This window comes from Aspergillus tubingensis (genome assembly GCF_013340325.1).
Source record: "Aspergillus tubingensis WU-2223L DNA, scaffold_7, whole genome shotgun sequence".
NCBI classification, from domain to species: Eukaryota; Fungi; Ascomycota; class Eurotiomycetes; order Eurotiales; family Aspergillaceae; genus Aspergillus; species Aspergillus tubingensis.
Window position 1 is genome coordinate 3,931,197 of NW_023336281.1, and position 21,678 is coordinate 3,952,874.

At 50.9% G+C, this 21,678-nt stretch overlaps 7 protein-coding genes across 7 annotated transcripts; 6 read left to right on the top strand and 1 right to left on the bottom strand.

Moving 5' to 3' along the window:
* Positions 1 to 214: 214 nt before the first annotated feature.
* AtWU_06239 (cysteine hydrolase family protein) lies at positions 215 to 1,162 on the top strand (the record flags this gene model as incomplete). Its single annotated transcript, XM_035501349.1, has 4 exons — positions 215 to 453; positions 516 to 786; positions 855 to 922; positions 1,003 to 1,162. The coding sequence occupies 4 exons, from the start codon at positions 215 to 217 to the stop codon at positions 1,160 to 1,162; spliced, it is 738 nt and encodes a 245-aa protein (XP_035357242.1).
* A 3,047-nt stretch (positions 1,163 to 4,209) lies between these two features.
* Positions 4,210 to 6,337, top strand: AtWU_06240 (putative protein kinase; the record flags this gene model as incomplete). The annotated part of the gene is made up of 2 exons (XM_035501350.1): positions 4,210 to 5,725; positions 5,790 to 6,337. 2 exons carry the CDS (start codon positions 4,210 to 4,212, stop codon positions 6,335 to 6,337), a joined length of 2,064 nt encoding a protein of 687 aa, XP_035357243.1.
* A 2,089-nt stretch (positions 6,338 to 8,426) lies between these two features.
* AtWU_06241 (putative MFS transporter) lies at positions 8,427 to 10,286 on the top strand (the record flags this gene model as incomplete). The annotated part of the gene is made up of 3 exons (XM_035501351.1): positions 8,427 to 8,802; positions 8,948 to 9,194; positions 9,251 to 10,286. 3 exons carry the CDS (start codon positions 8,427 to 8,429, stop codon positions 10,284 to 10,286), a joined length of 1,659 nt encoding a protein of 552 aa, XP_035357244.1.
* A 538-nt stretch (positions 10,287 to 10,824) lies between these two features.
* On the top strand, positions 10,825 to 11,986 carry AtWU_06242 (lysophosphatidic acid acyltransferase LOA1; the record flags this gene model as incomplete). Its single annotated transcript, XM_035501352.1, has 3 exons — positions 10,825 to 10,855; positions 10,925 to 11,165; positions 11,239 to 11,986. 3 exons carry the CDS (start codon positions 10,825 to 10,827, stop codon positions 11,984 to 11,986), a joined length of 1,020 nt encoding a protein of 339 aa, XP_035357245.1.
* A 125-nt stretch (positions 11,987 to 12,111) lies between these two features.
* On the bottom strand, positions 12,112 to 16,362 carry AtWU_06243 (uncharacterized protein; the record flags this gene model as incomplete). Its single annotated transcript, XM_035501353.1, has 2 exons — positions 12,112 to 14,481; positions 14,530 to 16,362. 2 exons carry the CDS (start codon positions 16,360 to 16,362, stop codon positions 12,112 to 12,114), a joined length of 4,203 nt encoding a protein of 1,400 aa, XP_035357246.1.
* Positions 16,363 to 17,168: 806 nt separating this feature from the next.
* Positions 17,169 to 18,273, top strand: AtWU_06244 (FAD binding domain family protein; the record flags this gene model as incomplete). The annotated part of the gene is made up of 5 exons (XM_035501354.1): positions 17,169 to 17,239; positions 17,294 to 17,430; positions 17,488 to 17,733; positions 17,794 to 17,970; positions 18,059 to 18,273. 5 exons carry the CDS (start codon positions 17,169 to 17,171, stop codon positions 18,271 to 18,273), a joined length of 846 nt encoding a protein of 281 aa, XP_035357247.1.
* Positions 18,274 to 18,641: 368 nt separating this feature from the next.
* On the top strand, positions 18,642 to 21,450 carry AtWU_06245 (uncharacterized protein; the record flags this gene model as incomplete). The annotated part of the gene is made up of 5 exons (XM_035501355.1): positions 18,642 to 18,650; positions 18,705 to 18,812; positions 18,899 to 19,584; positions 19,649 to 19,870; positions 19,926 to 21,450. The coding sequence occupies 5 exons, from the start codon at positions 18,642 to 18,644 to the stop codon at positions 21,448 to 21,450; spliced, it is 2,550 nt and encodes an 849-aa protein (XP_035357248.1).
* Between the last annotated feature and the right edge of the window lie 228 nt (positions 21,451 to 21,678).

A 21,678-nucleotide genomic window follows, 5' to 3' on the forward strand; every position in this document is an offset into this window, starting at 1 on the left:
CATCTGAAGAGGTGGAGAAAAGAATCACATTGATTAGTATGGAAGAAATGGACAATTTCTACTCCGTAATGTACATAAAAGACCCCTGCTTCAAGTTAGAGCAACATTTCACTTTCAGATCAGCGAGTCTATCCCATCCGTTGCATCCCTACCTTTAATTTTGATTTCTTTTCTTCTTTTTGCTGTTAGTGCTTCCCCCTGCAGCACACCAACCATGTTCAAATACTCGCTTGCATGCCTGGCTCTCCTAGCAACCGGGTGTTTCTCGACCACAACCACTAGCAGGCCAGGCTATTCACGGAATATCACCTCGACCGTTACCGACCCGTCGTTTAGTTTCGGGAAACATTATGCAGTGCTTAATCTAGATCTTATCGATGGGTTGGTGGCCAATCTGAATACTACCAGGTCCGGGCAGTTGTGGATTGATAATGTCGCGAACTGGATTGATGCGTATGTATTATTTGATCTTGAAGAACTGCGGATACATTATACGGAGTACTTATGTCGTAAAGTGTGCACAAGCAGGACCCTCCCCCCTTGAGTATCTTCACTCGCATCTTCTTCTCCAACACCTACCGTCCTGAACTCGGCAACGCTCCCTTCGCCAGCGCGGTGACTAGCCTCGGCAACGCCACAGCTTCGAGTCCCGATAGTCAGATCTATTCGGCATTCAAGACCCTGGATAACTATGATGTGGTGCTGCAGAAGGCGCGGTATTATGCTGGTGCGGGGAATCAGCTGGAGGAGATCCTCAGTTCTCAGAAGATAGATACTGTGATTTTGGTAGGTGATGCCATGCGACGGAGCGGAAGTAAAGTGAACAGATTTGCTGATCAATATCTAACTGGTAGTCCGGGATCCGTACTTCGGGAGTAGTGCTTAGCACTGCGTTTCGTCTGTTGGATATGAACTACAATGTGTAAGCCAATATCACGAAACAAGACTGACCACAAGAAAGGATAGTGCACTGCTAACGCATCGGGTGCTTCATGATGACAGCTACGTTATCTCGAACAATACGATCGAGACCCCTTCGTCATATGCTGCCCTGAACCAGAAGGTTATCTTAGAGGGCATACTTCCCGAACTGCCGGTCAATGTGATCAGTATCGAGCAGGCCATTGGGGCTCTCAACCGCTCTGGACCAGCTGTGTATTAGCTGGCAGGCCGGACAGTCTGATGGAAACGATGATACAACGCCCAAACATATGGTTATGATGGACAGTGGTTACGGACTATGATCGATCTAGTTATGATAGATAAACTATACTGAATGGTAATCTTTGGAAGCACATTAGTGGTTGGGAAAGATTGTCCCAGCGACAGCAAGGACAAAAGTCCCAACTGTATGCGTCCGACCAGTGAACGCAAATAATCATGCATCTGGAAAGCGAGCATGGGTGGCGCCTGCATGCAATAGCACAGGGAGCAGGTTGCCCTGGTGCCACACCGTGCATGAATCCCGGGTCTCGCAGGTCGGCGGCTGCAGCGCACATACTTGAGACATCGAGGGCGCCGATAAATATTAATCTGCATGGAACCGGAGATGAAGATGGACTGTGTTGGGTAGAAGTAGTTTGGAAATCCTCCCCAACCAATGTTTTAGTCGAGAACAAAGCATTCCATTGAGACGGTCGCCAACAATTGCCAGAAGGCGCAAACGCTGACATGCCGCATGGGCGGTGCTGGTCGCTCACGGATCCGAGCCACCGTCAAAACAGTGAGTGGCCGGAACCCTCGCCGGACGGGTTCGGAGTTGACCCGGTCGCAATCACCAAGCCGACCCGGACAAAGACAGGGGTGGAATGATAACATCAAATACCATCGCCTATTATTATACCAGGATGAAAGGTGAAGGGGATAATTCCATGCCCGGAAACTTTACGGAGTACTGCGTGAGCAGCCCGTAGTCAGCAATCGGGTTAATGAAGCGCAGCAAGGCGTGGGGTGCCAAGACTCGAGGGCGCGAGAAAGATTGACGAGAGAAGCCCGAGGACCGGGAAATCTTCAGACAGGCTTGTGGATTTGGCGAAGACCAAGTCCGCCGTTCGTCCTGAGTCAGTCATGACAGCTGAGCGCCTGGTTCGGGGGGACTTGGCAGTTGTCGGTGCGTTTTCTTAGCCCATCAGTGGCTGTTTCCATGTTCCACATCCGAAACAAAATGGACCAAAACCTGAGGAATGATGAAATCCGGATAGCTTACGTAGGTTGGGTGGCACAGCGCGTCGATCCGTTCATCTCAAACCTTGAAATGGGAAGCAAAAGAGGAGGCCAACCAAAGATTGGCAGCAGAAGAATGGATACGGCCCAATTTCGATGGAAGGGACACCAGGCGAGCTAGTGCACGCGCTACAGTAGCGTGGTCGGCGATGTGCACAGTGCGTCAAATGATCGCGAGCAGATAGGAAATTAACGAGATTAAGCTGATGGCCCTAATTCCGTTGGAGCCAGAATTGCTCCCTGGACGGAGTTCTTGTTGCTATTATGGGAATTTTGGTGGGAAACTCAACCAGGTTTAGGATTTCAAACACCGGCGCATCCAGACCTCTCTGGGTCAACAATAGGAGTACGTATTTTGCGAGGGTATATTCGACGTCCAGAACTAGAACTAGTGGTGAAGAGGTAAATAAGAGCGAAGTATACTGGCCATTGTACCAAGTATGTGGTATTTCTCTGTACAAAGGAGTTCGGAGGCCGAATGGATAGATCCTGTGAGGTGGAGGGAGCGGACGAACCATACGCCTTGGCTGGGCAGTAAGTGGGAATGGGAATATCTCCCTGGACTCGCTAAGTAACCAAGTAAATATTAGAGGTTCCGCTTCGGCCGTGGAGTTATATCGCGATCAGCTACGATCGCCACAAGTTGGTGTGACAGGTAATTCCACGATCCGATGATTGTCGCGACACCTCCCGCATTCTGCGAGGAACATTTCTTTTTTGGGAAGTCGTGGTGCCTCAACCCTGCCTCATTGGGCAACCACGATTGGCACATTTTGGGTTAGAAAGCGATGGCTGGTGGTTGTTAAGGGGAGAAAGCAGAGGGAAAAGAGTAAAAGCGTGGGAAAGAGAGGCGCAAGGTTCGCAATGGCAGATCGTCAGCCCCCGTTTTCACCAACAATGCAGATTGCACCCTGCAAGGAACTAATTGGTGGTACCGGGCATGGAAAATGCCAAAAGGGGGAGATTCCTCCTACTCATAAGTAGCGATAAGATTTATCACAGTTTAATAAACTACATTTAGGGGGAAAACACTATCTTTCCTTCAATTTTTATCAAATTATAAGTCTAGTTCAGCTTACGCAGAGTTTCTGCCAGGATTGAGATTAAGGGAGAAGGAGAGATTAGAGTATTAATATCAGGTTTGGGTGGCGCGTCCCGTATCAGTGGACAATACAGCGAGGACTGCGATAGGGCCGAGGCCATGACAAGCTAACCCCAAAGCAGGCAAGATCCGGTCCTCTTCTGGTCCTTCCGCCAACGGTATTACTTAATGCGGGGTAGCGCCTTTTCCTCGTGGCGGCTAATCTCGAAGCGGCCGGTTTATCAGCTGACCCCGCCTGGATTTTTCGTTCGTTCGTTCGTTCGCCAGCGTCATCAGCGCGCCGAAGCTACTTACTCAAGTCAAGTTCTTTGCTGGATCTGCTTTTCAGATTGGCTTTCCCTTCGCCTGCTTAAGAAGGTCTGAGGTTCTGGGATCATCTCCTCGGTGTTCCCCGCCGTCCGTTCCCTCTTCCCTGCCTTTTCTCTTCTCTCTCCTCTCTCTCCTCTTCTTCTTTCCCTCTCTCTCTCTCCCTCTCCCTCTCTTAATTTTCTTACCTTTCATTCCTTTGAACCTACCGCGATTTATTCTGGTCCTTCCCTCAACCATATAAGGATCCCTTCCCTGCTAATGCACTGATACAACACATCTCCATCCTACCCGTTCTTCTATTTGGCCCCCAGGGCCTCTTTCAGCGCCAAGTGCCACGCGGTTTACTTTAAGTTGACCCGAGGGATTCGCATCTAGACCCCCGAACTTGCCCGCTCCCAGTCCACCATATTACCCGCGACGCCTCTTTCACGGGCCTTCTGTCAGCTGCAACAAAGGGAAAAAGACAAGAAGAAAAAAAGGACAAACAATCAGGGGAATATATACTCAAAAATAAAATATTAATACAGCCAGGATAGGAACACTCAATCCATCAGCTGCCCTGTTCTGTCCGTTCGATGGTCCATTCGGATTCGGCTCAACCGACCGACAGGTCAGGATCTACCGTTCACCAACCACAGTTACACGAAGCCAACCACCCAACGGCTTCGGATGACAATGAAATTGGTGCACCCTCTGCTATAGTCCCCGGTCAAGGGAGTTTTCATACTCCTCCGCTTTATATCGAAAAATCTCCTGCAGAGGGACTGCAGGATGTAACGCTGCAGCACTACTCACACCCCCATCATCTGCCTTCGCTTCAGATTCGCACGGATCTGTCAAGTGCCAGCCAGATGAGCCCGCCAAGGGAACCTGAGTCATTCGTGCATCACAGCATCTCGTCCAGCAGTCTCCCCCGGCGCACTCCAAGCCTGCGCGGTCTGTTCGCCGGCCCTCCAACCAGCGCAGGATCTTTGACTCTGTCACCAGCCTCGCTCATATCTTCCCCTCAACTCATGGCCATGGGAGACATCACGCCTTTGCCATCGCCCATCGGTGGCATGTCGCCATGGAAACTACCACGGCGCAATTCCCAGTCTTTGTCTCGGACGCCCTCGACAACCTCTCGCAGCGGTTCCAGTCTCGGTTTGCGACTAAGCGATTCCTCTCAAATGCTCGGCGCTTGCGAATCCCGGCCACGAAGCAGGCAATACATGCTCCCTGACAAGCTGTCCGAAACACCCATTGAGACGCCCATCGAGTCTCCAACAAAACCACGTCAAGGATCCGGGTCAAAGCATTCTCGCAACCGCAGCTTAAGCGAGTATGTACCTCCCGGTCGCGCTATCCCGGTCAAGCCACGGCCTATTGCAGTTTCAGGACCAGGAATGCCCCCGGGGATCACTGCATCTGTCAGCACCGACTCGAAGACGAACAACAACAGCAATAATCTTCATCGCGAAGAGTATCTGGCCGTCCACCGTGGGATCGCGTTGCCCACTGTCCGCCCTCCTACGCCTCCTCGCAGCAGTCGCAGTGGCTCCGATGAACGCGATGACGAACCCGTTATAACACCGTTGGCAGCTGGCCCTGATGAGATATACTCGGTACGCTCCGTGCGCACACAACAACGTCGCAAGTACCGCAAGATACGTCAGCTAGGTCAGGGAACATTCAGTCAAGTCTCCCTCGCGGCACGTATAGAAAGACGAGAAAGTGACGACGAAACCATGTTTTCCAGTCTTCAAGATGTGAATTTGGTAACACAGAAGCTTGTTGCAGTCAAGATTATCGAGTATGGACCGGCCGGTGGTGCAGATGAGGAGCGCTTGGAAGTTTCCCTCAAGCGCGAGGTAGACATACTCAAATCTGTCAATCATCCGTCGCTGGTGCAATTGAAAGCATTTGGTAGCGACGAGAAGCGCGCGCTATTGGTTCTCGACTACTGTCCCGGAGGTGACCTCTTTGACGTGGCATCGTCGAGTCCACGGCCCATGAGTCCGCAACTCATTCGTCGTATTTTTGCCGAATTGGTGGGGGCTGTGCGCTACCTGCATGCAAATTTCATTGTGCACCGCGACATTAAACTTGAGAGTGAGTATCCTTCGATTCTTTGCCCCGTTTTCAGCGATCAAGGCTGACAGCTGTTCCTCTTCAGACGTGCTTGTCAACCTGCCGATGCAAGCGATAGAGACGATCACGGATTGGCGCACCTACGATCGAGCCGTCATCACCCTCAGCGATCTGGGTCTGTCCCGACGAATACCCGAGCCTCCCGAAAGCCCTCTGCTTCAGACCCGTTGTGGCAGTGAGGACTACGCAGCCCCTGAGATCTTGATGGGACAGCCGTATGATGGACGATCAACAGACGCATGGGCCCTGGGAGTGTTGTTATACGCCATGATGGAAAATCGGCTCCCGTTCGACGCATTGCCGGGCACCCGAGGCGACCCTGCCAAACTCCGCGCGCGAACGCCCCACCGCATCGCACGAGTCGAGTGGTCCTGGTACCGATATGCCGACAGCGACGACGAATGGGATCCTGAAAAAGGCAAGGACCTCGAAGGCGCCCGCGATTGTGTCGAGGGGCTATTGAAACGCAATACGAAACGAAAAAGTCTGGATGAGATCGCGTCGATGTCGTGGGTTAAGGAGGCGATCGACATACCCGGCGAACTAAAGAGGGGGGATAAGGAAGTGCCATAGAGCTGGTCTCTTTTCAGTGGTTTTTTCTCCCCTCCATTACATAACATTCTTCTCTTTTCCCTTCTTTTCTTCCGTTCTTACCCTGCTTACTTACCATTCTTTCTTCTTTCTTTTTTTTCTTTCGTTTTAGACTTGCATCTTACATCTCTTTACTAACATTCGTTTACTGGCGCATTGCGACCATATATAATTCTTATTATTCTTGGGTTTGGGGATGGATGAATATTGTGTCGTTGAAGACACCATGCATTACAGCATCAAGAACTGCTTACCTTACCTACTACTTACTTAGTCTTGTTAACTTATCTAGCATGAGCCGACGTTCACTTGGGTCTTCCGGCCCGATGATCACCATTACTGTCTGTTCGTTCCCTTTTAATGTTCACGATTATTCATACTACCAACTGTGTCAGGTTTCTAGATGCTATACCATACTATACTATACCCTTTCAATAAGGCCCATTCGCTTTTTTCAAAGATTATTGCGGACTACTTAACTAGTCAATAATAAGTACCACGGGTATTGAAGAAAGAAAAGGAGACTCACCAGTGTCACAGACAAATAAATAGCTGAACATACAGTAATTAATTAACGTGGTAGGCAATTTATGATATCACCCATGATCATTTCCATGCATTGCATTGATGGATTGATCGATCAATCTAGAAGAAATAATTACCGAGTACGTAGTTAGTTGATGAGGGTCTGCCGGCACGTAGTCTACAGTATATGGTATGCCTGTATGTCTCCTTATCGGATTTACTTGCCCTTTAGGTAGTGAAATCTGAGTGAATTACCTGCTCACCTGCTGTATGTACATTAAGCGAGTATTATTGCCGATCTGGAAAGAAGGCTACGACTCATCGTACTTTGGAGGGAGGGGGTAGGGAGGGAAGTATCATGCAGTAAGCAATTACTACTACTTAATAACCGACATGATCATGTCCAATATTCTGTCTGTCTGGGTTGATTATCACCAGGAAAAGGAAATTGGTCGTGGAGGTGAAGAGTCGGTCAGAAGTGACTATATTATTAGTCTTATTTATTCTCGATCGCTACATCTTAATATGTAGCAATCTTATAGAGGTTGAAATAATGAGCGCGGATGATCGGATGGCGGGCGGATCGGTGGCTTTCGCTTCCAGGAAGAGAAGCCGAGAAACCCCTGAAGAGAACCAATGTTTTTTGTTCGTTTTCTTCTTCTCCCCCGCTGACGAAGGACGGCGCGCCCGTCCAGCACAAACCCCCCTGATTGGCTTCAGGCTGAAGGATGTGGTTTCGAGAAGACCAATAGAATGATGTGGCCCGATCAGCAGGAAAAGTGAGTGGTTGGCCTTTTCAATCCTGCACGGTTTTGTAAGCCCTAGACTTATGGTACTAGTAATAGATTGAACTGTCTGGACAAATGGCAGTCAGTGACTAGCTGCAACTGCAGCGGGAGTGGAGGCTGACGACAGCTGCTGGAGGGTCTGTGTGTCCTCGAATCGTATAAGATAGATAGTAGTAATCTGTCCAGTTGCTTCAGTTTGTTGTTGCCTGTCCATCGTAAGAATGTTTATGGTTCATGAGTAGGCAGATGCCGGATGCCCGCGGGACCCAGACTCAAAAGTGGACACGCAAAATTCTTGAGGATCCGAAGCCAAAGACTGTTTGGCTATTGTTTAGTCCCTTTTCTTCTCTCACACTTGCCACGTCCCAGGGTCTGACGGATTGTCTCGAAATAGGAGAAACCGACTTGGCCCCGTGGACTAGTCTCACTAATCATATAGTGTGGAGTCACCCTGCAACTGCTAAGCCCGCCGCGCGCCCCCCCCAATTCGAGGCCAACGACAGTCTCCCCTATGCTGCCATTTTTAATCTTTCTGGGCGGGCCCCCCCGGCAGTCTTATATGGCGCATCTCTTCCTCCCCTTCCCGGTTTCATCTCAATTTCCTTTCCCCTCTCCCCTTATCGGGGTTTTGTGGCTAGGCTGAGAGGTTCACCGCTTAATGCTCGTATTTGATCGCGTTCTTGCGCCCATATGTAATCCCGTCGTATATCCCCTTCCTCTCACTCTTCTCCCTCGACTGGCAATGGTCATTCGGAACCATGCCTCTTGAGTCCAATGAACCCCTCGATCGCGAGGATGCCCCGTTCCTCGCCTCGGGTCAAAGGCCCTCGTCCCCAGTGGAAGAGGAGTCTGGCCCGTCGGATGCAGAGAAAGAACAACTTCGCAAAACTCGCCTTCGCTTAATGTTAACCCTTTTTGCCATGATCTTGGCCGTCGAAGTCGGCATCTGCATGTCCAACGGCCCCGTCACCCGTATATACGAGTCCATCGCCTGTCGAGAATACTACGCGCAATATGATCCCACCAAGATCGGAGCCGACGGCGAGGTCCAGGAGGAATTGTGCAAGGTTAAAGCGGTCCAGCAGGATCTGGCTGCAGTGAAGGGCTATATGGAGTTCTTCGATGGCATTCTGAGTAGGTCACGACGAAGGCACCGCCGGTTCGGACGAGGCTATGTCGCATCTCTTGTTTCCTAGTCTCTACCAATTGGGCGCCTCCCTTTTGCACTTTATGCGCGACATATAGACGAGAACCCTTATTCACGTTATTTCTCATCCAGGTGCTGTGCTAGCAATTCCATACGGCCTGTTGGCTGATCGACGGGGCCGGAAATCCACCATCTGTCTAAGCATCCCCGGATTCGCCCTGAACTGCATTATTCAACTGGTGGTCATGTGGCGCCCAGACGTCTTCCCCCTGCGAACTGTCTGGGCATCCTCTTTGGCTTGGTTGTTTGGCGGAGGCCCTGTTGTGGCATTTGCCATCATCTGGACAATGATGTCGGATGTGTCAACAGAAGAAGAAAGGTATGCATGTTTTGAATGCCACGACACGTGGTGAAACCATAGCTAATGTTTATTAGAGCGGCGATATTCTTCAGGTTCGGCGTGGCTAGCATGGGAGCCGATTTCGCCTCTAGTGCCGCCAGTTCCTGGCTAATGGCATTAGACCCATGGCTTCCTCTGTTGTTGGGTTGGGGTTTGGCTGTTGTTGGCATGTTCTTCGCCTTATCATTACCGGAAACGATGCGTGTAGGGTCATCGCAACCGACTTGGAAGCAGCCGAGCATGGAGATGAGCCAAGTGTCACCCGGAAACGCCGAGTATAAGGAAGTTCCCAGCAAGGAACAAGAACACGAGGTACTCAGCGATGAAGAGACCCTCCAAGGGGAAGAGGCTTCTTTCACCACGAAAGCAGCACGACCAACCTTCTTCGCGTCGGCGAAACAACGGTCGCGAGCCTATTTCGCGCCGTATTCCTTCATTTTCAGAAACAAGCAGATCATGCTCCTTCTTACCGCGTTTCTTGTCTATCGACTGAGCCGTGGCTCGTCCTGGTTTTTGGTCCAATATATCTCCACGCGGTATAAGTGGACCCTGGCAGAAGCAAACTTCCTCATGTCATTCAAGCCGGCCTTGACCATTCCATTGTTCCTATTTATCCTACCGGCTATTTCACGACAACTTCTCAAAACCATGAAGCCAACCCAGAAAGACCTGCAGCTCATGCGCATCAGTATTGGGCTCTTGGCGGTCGGGACGTTGGGAATCGGTCTTTCACCGAGCGTGGCGATGTTGATTCCCAGTCTGCTAGTTCAGACATCCGGGTCTGGATTTGTCTTCCTGACTCGTGCTCTCATTACCACGTTGGTGAATCGGGAAGAAACAGCCCGTCTCTTCACCATTATTGAGGTTCTGCAGTCAGTGGGCAATGTCATTGCCAGTTTGTCCATCACCACAGTGTTCCAAATTGGACTGGAACTAGGAGGGGCTTGGATCGGTCTGGCCTGGATGATGACCGCGACGGCCTTCACTTTGGTAGGTGTCGCTATCTGGATGTTCCGGATACCTTCTCGTCAGTCGGATGACAAGATAGAGGAAGAGAACGTGGTCTTTTGAACTGGCGAGAACTAGGCAATGTACATATATAGAGTATAAGTCTTTTCACTTCATGTAAATAGTAAGGTTGAGAAAGAGAAAGGAGTTTGATTGAAGCCTGTTGATGCGAGGGATGAACTATGTTACTTACTATAACTATAAGACATGGGCGGTAAGTCAACCTTCCAGCCTCGGTTTCCCAATCAGGGAAGGTGATTACCCAAGCAGGACTAGTGCGGCATTGCAGCAGCAGCTCGCATGTGAACATCTCAATTTCCCATTCCTTCGTGCTGAAATCAACAAATCACTGCGCCTTTCTGCTGGTGCCGCCAACAACCCCCCCAGTCGGTTTTGAGTTGGCCGCCATATATTCTCTTTGATAAGATATACTATCGACGTGCTCAGCAGGTTTTCCCCCCGCCTGCCGCTCTGACCGGACAACTTACACCCCACGTCTTGCTTCACAAGCTTACGGCAGTCTACTGTCAAAGTCTGGTCATGTCCAGTCTGCAATTTCACTGATCCCTCTAATCTCGTCGTCACCAAATATCCCCTTGTCATGGAGAGATTTACCCAATTTCGCGATCGAGGTACGTGTGCAGACCCCTTTTCTACTCATTGAGCCTGCTTCCCATTACTGACGATGATGCGCTGTGTAGGAACGGGTGTCTCGCCCTTCTTCCCAACTCCTCGTCCATCGCTCAGCTTCCCTCAGTGGATTCTACGAATCTTCCTCTTCTGCGTCCGTCTGCCGTTCTTCATACCCGTCTGCATCGGCTATTTTCTGCTTTTCCAATGGCTCCCGATCACATCGCTGGGAAGGAAGGCCGCTCTGTGGTGCATTCTGGGCGTGCCCAGCATCTGGTGGGTTGATCTTCAAGTGGACGGAGTAAGAAAAGGGTCAGTTGCTCTCCTCTCTGCAAATGTTATGCTATTCTTCTCTAGAACATCTACTGAGCTGCTCGATTTATAGAACTCTCAACAACGACCGACACCAGAACCGCCTACCCGGTCCCGGATCCATCATTGCCTCCTCCTTCACCTCTCCAATTGACGCGCTCTACCTAGCCGCTGTATTTGACCCTATCTTCGTGTCCTGTTATCCCTCCACATGCGAAGTCGAACAACTATCTGTCTGGCAAGCAATTCTTCGCGCCTTCGCCCTCCCGCAAGCAAAACCCCAGCCTAAAGCCCGTACCGTCGATCTGAAAACCATCATGCGGAAGTACCCTGGCCGCCCTATTGCCTTGTTTCCTGAGTGCACGACCACCAATGGACAGGGCGTGTTGCCGCTGAGCCCCGTGCTGGCGAGCGCTCCTCACAAGACGAAGATCTTCCCTGTGGCTCTGCGGTATGAACCTAAAGACGTCGTGACTCCGGTCCCCGGGTCTTATATTACTTTCCTGTGGAGTCTGCTGGGTCGACCGACGCATTACATCAAGGTGCGCATTGGACAGGCAGTCGTGGGTGTCGCTGCGGATGAATTGCCAACGCATGACGCTACCATGTTTGATCCTAGTGCTTCGGAGAATGGATACTCTCATGACCGAGAGGATGAACGGCCTTTCAGCGAGACCTCCGTGATGGTGCTCGAAGAGCAGGTGCCGAACTATGTAGGGGATTCGCTGGCTCGCCTTGGCAGAGCCAGACGTGTAGCCGTGACGGCGCCGCAAAAGTTGGAATTTGTGAAGTTGTGGAAGAAGTCATATTGGACATGGTAATTTGCCGTCAACTACGGCTTGCAGATAGGCAGTTGCCCATAAGTAGATAAATATCAATATTTTGGCGGAGCCACACTACATCCAATTTGCTATTCTCAAAGGAACCAGCACTTGTCAATCACTATCTAGAAGAAATGCACGTCCCTCCCAGAGTGAAACATCACCGGCAGAAGGACCTTGTCCGCATGCAGGTCCTTGATCGCGGCGTGGAGATTCACCGGTATCTTGGCCAAGGCCATTTCAGTGAGACGGTCTTCCAAGTATTCAGCATAGTACTTATCATAGAAGAATCGGATCCCCCAGCCAATCATCTTCAATGTCTTTGCGGTTGATGTCAAGGTGGTACTACCATCCGGGGCTGGCTGTTTTGCCTTCGCTTGTTTGCTCTGCTGGGGCTCATCTTCGTCATCACTAGAATCACCCCAGGAGAAGCTCTCCTTGAGGTTTTCGTGGAACCAAGTTGCGTACGTCCCTGCCTTCTGCGCATCGAGGTAATGATCAAGCATATCGCACATCACCAGCTTCTTCTTGTGCATGAAGTTGTGCCAAAATTCGACCAAACCTTTCTCGGGAACGGCATTGGAGAAATTGAACTTGTCCGTGGCGATTCGGCGGGCGTAGAATTCATTGCCTGTTCCCAGTTCCAATCGACAAAGGAACCATTGCGCCCCTGGCGTGCCGGAGAACCGTGCCAGAACCCATTCTCCAGCTATGGCGTGGAGGTTGGGTTCTGTGACGAAGTCGATCATGCGAGAAACTCGTCTCTGCTCTGCTGAAGAGCCGTAGTTCTTGAGCTTGGGCCGACTGTCACGGTCGACGTTGTCTGTTTCTTGGGAAGAAGCTGAATCCGGTGCTGGACCTTCACCATTGGTTTGTTTGTTTTGCTGGCTCTCTGGGTTCGTTGACTGTGCATCTGCATCAGTGTCAACCCCCTGTGCGGGTGTTTTCGTGTTGGCTGGGGCGGCTTCTTTGAGGATGGTTTGCTCGATCACTTCGACCAAGTCTAGTTGCCTTTCAAGGACCTTTCGCTCACAGCAGAATGCTACCATTGTGAGAGTAAACCCAGTACTGATAGTGCACCACCCATCAATCATCTCTTTGTCACTTGCGGCATTTTTGACTTTCGCACGAAGCTCTTCAGGCTGCAGCATATTGACCACAATGCGCTGAATGTCAAACACGCCCTTGATTCCAGAGCTGTTCACGACTATGGGGTTCGGGCAGATGATCTGCTCGTCACACTTGCTGATCCTAATGGCCTGCGCTCCAGATTCATTGCTTTCGCTGGGGGGTTTCTCGTTTCCAGCTGACGTTTTGTTATCTCTGCGCGCGGGATGACTTTTTAGGGCCCTGTTAACAACACGCTTGATCTCAGCTTCGAATTGTTCTGCCTTCTTGGCGTTCTCTGCTGACTTCTCTTTCTCAGCTGCCTTATCCCCCGTGAAAGGATTCCCCTTGTGAAGGTTCGGTAGCTTAACGCCCCATGACTTCTTCCTTCCGATCCCCGGAGTTCCAGGTGTTTGGGGGGTCTGGGGAGTCACGGGCGTGTCGGACTTTTGCACATTCTCGTCCTGTTTCGCGTCTTCTTCCGACCTTGTTTTCCGTGCATAATCGCCAGCATCTGCCAGTGTCTTGACGAGCTCTGGGAAATCTAGAAGGCGTTCCAGTTTTTGGCTATCATTTTCCCTGATGAATTTGACCATCTCTAGAAGCAAACTGACCGTTTCTTCGGTCTGCTTGAATGTTGAGACGAAGTTGCTGGCATCGAGCAACATGTCAGTAATACCTTTTGCGATAGTCAGGGTTTTGGTACGATCATTTCGGAAAATTCGGACGAGTTCGCCGTTTACATCGAAACGTGATTCGGTGTAGAAGGCGTCAATGTTCGACGCGTACAAAGACCGGCCGCGTATAGGGCTACCATTGTACTTGCCAGTCCAGTTGAAGACAGAAACATCGTTGGAGGTAACCACCACCTCATCCATTAGCCGAGACAGGGCCTTGGTGAGGCCCTCGGCTGGGAACGCAGGGAACTGCACTCCAAGGACACCCATCAACGAGTACGCCTTATCAATAGCCTTAGTGCACTGTCGATGCGATGCCAGCATCATGACACTGTGAGCAGAGAAACGGCTCCTCTCCGTGCCATCCCACCAGCTGCTCAGGCCTTCAACGTTGCTGAACTCGGCGATTGTTTTACGATCAATCCTGATGGGTTTGGTTGCCTTGTGTGCGAGGGCTACAAGCAGCAGGCTTATTGTTCGCCTCACTGCCTTCTCCCGTTCCAGTCCATTATAGTGCTCCGATATATCTTCCAAGATCTGTTCTCTAATGTCATGTTCCGGGTCTGTGTAGCTTGGCTTGTCCTTGAATGCTTCAACGACGAGTTGGACAGAGTAGCCGATACGAGCTCTCGCTGTTTGCTTATCCAAGTTCTTGGGCGCGACATATCCAAATAGCCTCAGAGCCCGGATTATGCTCTCTGCGCCAATAGTCTATATCTCAGTCAGACAATAGTATTTCACACCGGATGCTTAACTTACCTCTTCAGCCTCACCCGGTGCGACTAAACTGATCTTTGTATTTTCAATCATCCCATTTTCCACTGCGGCTGTTATCACTTCCAGTACATGGTTGACAAGTTTCAGTGCCTCGCCATCGATGTAATTGAGATTCTTGGTGTAGAATTCAATGAAAGGGCAAAAGTGATAGTAGTTTCCTAAACTGTCAACCGGTCGCGACAGCATCTTCCAGTCTGCATTGGCATAGAACGTCATTTTGCTGAGGACCAATTCCTGCAGTGTCCAGCCTCTGGTAGCCCATGTTGGCTTCCACTCTTTGACTTCGCTAAAACGCGAAACAGGCTGGCATCTAGGAGTTGTCTTCATAGCTGCACTGACCACGTCGCTATCCTCGGTGTGATCCGGTTCCTCCTCTGCATTATTGCCTTTGCTTTTGCACCACAGATCCCATTCATCCAACCATTCCCGGTTGTCCCACGGAGTATCCAGGTGAACCAGGCAAAAATCTGCATTTGCGTACCACTCTCCCATGCGTGCTAAAGACTCACTCAATTCAGCGTCCTGTCGCTTGTTGATACAGCAGTTATCCAGCCAGATATATCGTCTACCTGTCTCGGAGAAGGGTCTATTCTGGAAGATATCTCGCGCACGGCTGATAGACTTCTGAAGCTTCCGTGCCGACCTCCTATGCTGCAAGGCCCTAACCAAATCGTCCATCTCATAAGACAATTGGCGGTTCGATCGATATTTCGAGATTCTGTTTTTCTCTGATGCGTAATCATGCTCAGCGCGGGAGTACGTTTCTGCTGCATTCTTGGCCCTCTCCTCTGCATCTTCTTGTTGCTTCGCTAGGCTTGGTAGACTCTTAACTTCTTTCAGGAAGTCTAACAATTTCTGGTAGTTAGTTTGCTCCAAATCTGCCTGTCTCTTGTTTGCATTCTCAACAGTCCGCTTTTGCTTGGTATCAACCACATCTCTTTCCAGCATGGATACCCTAAGAGACGTCACGAGCAGTTGCCGGATTGATGTTCCTGCATCTGGTCTCTCCTGTAACAACTTGCGCAATTTTCCTGCGATTGTATTGATCTTCTGGTCGCAGAGGGCGAGAACCGCATCCACATCATTGTATCCAGTCAGCCCTCCCGGTGCCTCTTCAGCACGTTGGGCTTCGCACACAAGCGCATAGTCAATTTCTGCACCTTTCCAACTATGGGACAGCATGCAGTACTGATCTTCCTCTCCAAAGAAACCCGTATCAACCAAGTTCATGGTATCCAAGTCAAACATGCGCAGGGGGACTGAGATGTCATCTACTTGTCCACCAAATGAGCTGATCAGGATGTCGGAGTCTTCGTCCATCGACTTGTCCAAGTAGTCGTTGTACAGTCTAGGCTCTGTGCTAGACCTCAGGATAAGATGAAGAAGACCTCTTAGCTTTTCGTCGTTGGAGCTATTGTCTTTTGACACGATGCCTTTGACCTTGGCTATTTCACTGTTTGCGGATTCTCTCAGTTCCTTGGCGCCCATAACGAGGCTCGACTTCATGGCGGCATCGCGTATGCTGCCTAGGACTTCATCTCTGGTATTGACCTTTTCTGCTTCCGATGTAGAGCCGTTCGATTTGTTGGCCGGCGAGTCTCTTGGTTCATTGTCGTTGCTAACGTTGCTCGTGTCGGTTGGTGGATTCCGTAGACTACCCAGCATTTCATTTGCTGAAGTGACTTGGCCTACTGTTGGAGATACGACAACGGAGTTATCGTCGGCAGCAGGCAAGATAGATACAGAGAGCTCCTTGTCCGATGAACGTCCGCGTCCCAACGACGGTAGTTCGAACTTATGCTTGTTCTTGAACATCTTGCTGAGTTTCAGCAAACGGAGCGGCTGGCGATGGATGGCAGAAATTCACGAAAAATGTGGGAAGTGTGTTTGGCAGTCCAAAAGCCACTTTCTGATGATGGGTCAAGAAAGACCGTAGTCATCTTGCCACGTTATATTCACAAAGAAAAGCTTACCGAAGCTGTAGGCCATGCAACCGCACCTCCATCTCCGCATCGTGCTATGTGCCACTTGCAGGTCGACTGGCGGAGATATCCGAAGGCCCGTAGCCTAGCCCTCATCTTCGATCGGCGATCTACCGAACATGTCATGTTTGATCCGAGACTCCGACACATTTACAGCCAGTAAGCTAGCGCCGTGTTGCATTTAGCGCCGTAAGAGTTGATACCTCTCCCGAACCAGACCCGGGTGCATTAGCGGTACGCCTCAGCTGGACTACATGTCCCCAGTGGCAGGTCCCCGAGGAGAGGTTGCCCACGAAGATTTGTCTGTCAATGTGGGTGCAGACTGGTACTACGCGTCCATCGTATGCATGTTCGTGTCGCAGTTCCCTTCCTAGCGGCATCCAGCCGGTTGTTGGCAGACTGAGAGCCAATAGTTCGCTGCTACATGTCACGGGAAAGCTTCTATCTCCTGCAACCCTCACCCGCAAGATTGCCACCTCCATTCCGTTGCCCCTCCACTTGGAGGTTGACGGCGAATTTCGGACCAAGCATCGATTGTGCAGTTAGCACCTTCTGGAAAGGGGGAAGTTGCAAACCAAATAACAATGATCTCTGCACGCCTCCCTAGATAATCCCATATCACCAAACTGTAAGCTCACCATGGCCTCCTATCACCGAGTTCTGGGCGTCTTTGGCAAGTCCGTCAAGGACAAAACGCTGGAGTGCGATTGGTATGTCGACCCTTCTGCTTGACATCAGGGTAGCTCAAGTAACCAGTTTACTAGCGATATTCATCCTTGGGAGATCAAAATAAACGGTGAACAATGGCCAGGAAAGATCCGCCTCATCGGGTTTGTGGATGTGTTCTTCCTTTTCTCCTACTCGGCCAACGCACGCTTCGAGAAGGGAATCATTGTCTACAGTATGACATGGTGAACCTTGCCATTAAACTGATTAGTGGCCGTTAACTTGTTCATAGAGGAAAGATACGACCTTGAAAAGCTCCTTCAGCAAAGCGACGAAGCACGTGCGGAAGCTGGAGAGAAGATTGTCGAGGGAGATCTCGAGAATGCTAGCAAAGAGTCTCTCTATAATTCTGCTGCTCCAGAAACTCCTTCGTCAGGTTTTCCAAGTCAGGAAGGCAAGCTGAGAGAGATTAAGAGGGAGGTGGTCGAACTCGGTCCCCAGACGCCGGGCTCGTCTTCTCCGTTGGAGAGCAAACAAGGCATGTTCTGTTGAGTGCTTCACATCCGCACGAGAGCAAGTCTGGTCTAACTGAACTCAGCCACAAACCAATTCACGGAGGATGAAAAACGTCTGGACCGTCTAGAGTTTGAAAACACGACATTGTACAAAGTACGCAGCTTGGGCTACGAAGTGGGTCTCAAGAACCGATATCCAATCTCCTCCATTCAGGAATGGGTCATCGAAATCAACAAGCCCTACCATCGGGCACTGAGACGTATGTGGGCCTTGATCTTTTGATTTTCGCACACATCCATCTGCTCCGTCTATAGATGCTGACTATGCTTTGTGACGTGTGTGAACAGGACGCATCAAGCGGGCAATCAAGGAACACACGACCACTGAGCTCTTAGAAGATGTGGTTAGATGTGGGTTTATTTCACATGGACAATTGGCCGGCCACGTTCTGTCCAAGTATCTCGTTGGGGGTGTTTTGGATGATACTCTGACGAAGTATATCGAGGGATTGGCGATGGGAAATGGGGCAGGAAGGATGCCACTAGCTAACGAGGGGTATTGAGTAAAGACATCTCTATCAAGGATTTATATACCGGTTGAATGTTGGATGTACATGTGGTTGGTGCTCATGATTAGATGAGTTGTGATAGTGGTTCATGATTGTTGTAGTAGTTATAGTTGCTTCTAGAATAGGAAATGTTATGGAGGTACCTAAGTAAGTAGTGTCCCAGGAATCTAACCCAAAAGGGGAAAACTGATAAGGCATCACAACTAGGCCTGATTTGGCAGGCGGCACTAACCCCTTTTTGCGCGGGCGAGCAATTGCATCGCCGGCCTTGAGATTAATCTTCAGCTTCGACCTCCCCGCGGACTCTCTACTCCACTTGGGTCGGCTCCAGTTCCGGAGTAATATGCTGTTCCTACAGAACAATGGACTTTGTACGACTCCCCCCGTCCTTTCCCTTACCGCCGTCCCTCAGCTAATGCCTCCAGTGGTCTCGTCTCATCGGGGGCTCCCGCTCGCTGTCTACTAAAGGCTTCCGGGCGTCCACTCCCACGGAGCGATTGGCGTCCTTCAAGCGGACATGCAATACCCTTCAGGTGCGTCGGCCCTTCTTCCTCCTCCTCCTCCTCCTCCTCCTCCTCCTAGTTATCCCCTCGTGATCTTTCCCGCTCATCAAACCTAGCAAATATGGCGCTCCAATAACTCCTCCACCGGCGAGCAATCCGCAACCGTTCACGCGCGTAATTGCATTGATCGCCTCATCTCCGTGCTGAGCGACGAATCCCGCGGCCCAGCTCCGCATCCATGCCTCGCATATGCCTCGTCTTCACAGATCTTCGTCACAGTCACTAAGCTCGCCTTGTCTTCCTACGACGATGGCATGCTCCGATCCGCGACCGTGTTCTTCAACACCCTCATCGATTCGGAGGTCGATGGTATTGTTGATAATCGGCTCTTTGCCCGCGCACTGGTGGATTTAGTGCGACGTGCGGATAAACACTCGGAGGATGTTGAGGGACGACTCGTCGAGCTACTGTTCGGCGTGGCTAACAATATTCGTCTACAGCCGAATATTCTTCCTGCGTGGTTCGCCCCGCGGTCTGATGAACAGGAACGCGAACAGGGCAATGGTAATAACACTGGGGCTGAATTTGCGGGTGCAATGAGGAAGGATGATTTTCCGTTGTTCTACCTACTCGTAGAGTATGTGCATCATGCTGGTAGGGCAGGTGATTTTGCTCGTACGGGGTTGCTTTATTTGATCGAGACAGCTTCCAGGTCGAAGAACCTTGAGAGGTGGCTGATTGAGAGTGATCTTGCTACGCTTATGGCTACTGGATTGGGTGCGCTGTATAGTCAATTGGGCAGGTGAGTTCTATCATGGTTCTTCGTGGTGATGATGAGGACCAGTGGCTGATATCTGTTGCAAAAGCTTGACCTTCCCGGAGAATACGGACGAGAATATCCCTCATATCATTGCGCTGTCGGATCACGCGCAGCAAGACACTGCTCTTCCGCCAGTGCTGGGCATGTCGATGGATTCGTTCATGTCGTATCTGTTGTTCTGGCAGGATACTATTGATCATTGCAAGTCGGCGGAGGTCAACGGGACTTTGTTGGATCATTTCCAAATTCTCTTCCTGGAACAACTCTTGTAAGTTCGGTTATATGGTTGCTGGAATGCCGCTTGCTCACTATAACGCATGCAGGTACCCGTCTTTACTTGAGTCTTCCGATGTGCAAGGGGGTTCAACGGCTGCTGTGCTTACCTACCTGTATCGCATTCTTGAGTCTGTACACCAGGAGGACTTGGTCCACCGGATTCTTCATTTCCTGCTTGCGTCTCCCTCTGACTCGGAGCCTGCGGCAGTCGGAAAGAACATAGGTATGTCTGCCAGCCGACGCAAGTCGCTAGATGTCTTGGCCGCTTTCTCCGAAGAAGCTGCGCGGCCCTCGCCGTCGCTTTTCAACCTGAGAGATCTTGCCCTCCTTGGACTTCAGTCGACAAATAGGCAGACTGTTCTGGCGACATTGCGGGTAATGAGCACCGTCCTGCAACGGCACCATACCTTTGCACGATCATTAATACGCACCGTTCCTGGCCAGCATGCCAAACAACGGACTGTCGGGGCCTTGAACGTCGAGCTGGAACAGCTTATGAACATGGCTACATCTACCGTTGATGACCCTACCTTGAATGAGTCTTATGACAACTACCTTAAGGACGGGATGGCAATTCTCGAGGCCCGGCTGTGCATTCCCCCGGCCGAGGATTACCCAGAAGAGAGCCTGCCACTTGAGCTACGACACGACGACCCCATTGTGCGCGAGCTGCTCAATTGCCTGGAGAACTTCTTCACGAACAGTGTTATCGTGAACCTGGCATTGACCGAAGTCCTCGGGAGTATCGCATCTTCGCACTTGATTGCTCTTGACGGCTGGCTTCTCGTGGACCCTTCCAAGTACATCTACAGCACATCAACGAACAGAACTTCAGACGAAACCCCTTCGACGACCCTTATTGAACAGATCCAGCGAGCCTACGAAGAGCCCTCCTGGTCCCACACCGACACTCCAGCCCTCACTTCGGTACTTCAGAAGCTTGTGCAGAAGATCCAGAAATGGCGCAAGGACATGCCGGACTTTGACATCCTCGTCGCCGCGCGTCGCGATCTCCTGCACCAGGACGACGAGCCCGCCAAAGCGTCTGGGCGTTCTCAGCGCAACTCCGCACCTCCTACCCGCTCCTCCTCCCGACACCCAACATCCAACCTCGACTCGGACTATGGGTCCCCTCGCGGCCGGTCAAGTCGACCCCTCGAGTTCTCCAGCACCGCCACCTCCTCTCCCAGCCGCGACGCCATCGGCTCTCCCACCCGCGACCTCCCCTTCCGACCGCCCCGCGATGTCTCTACGGCGCGCAGATCCGCCGCTGAAGAACTCCGCCAGCGACTGGAACAGCCATTCCCAGTGGAAGATGCGCCTCACGATGCCAACAACGATACCACTGCGGAGGAAGCAACTGATGAAGCAAACGACGATGCGGGCGACACTGCAGTCGTCGATGAAGAACCCCGCACTGCGACTCTGGGGCATGTCCTGACCAACGTAGTCATTCTCTATGAGTTCTTGTTAGAAACGTCGGCTGTTGTGCAGGCGCGGGGAACATTGTTTGGAGAAGCGGGATACCCTGGAATAGACGGTCCTGTAGATACTGCCACGGTTGAGGCATAGTCAATTACTGTTTGTATTGATAGGGATGTTTAGTAAAGTCGTGGGCGGGACCTGCGATTATGGGTGACTGGCTGATTGTATGGATGGAATATATACACATTATTATATCTTGTTCTATTTCTGGTTAGTGATACATCGTGTCTGAACATAACACAGACTGATGTAGTTATCACAGGGTACGTAGTAGCTAACTAGTGGCTGCCTAAGTGCCTGTTAGGCAGTCTAATA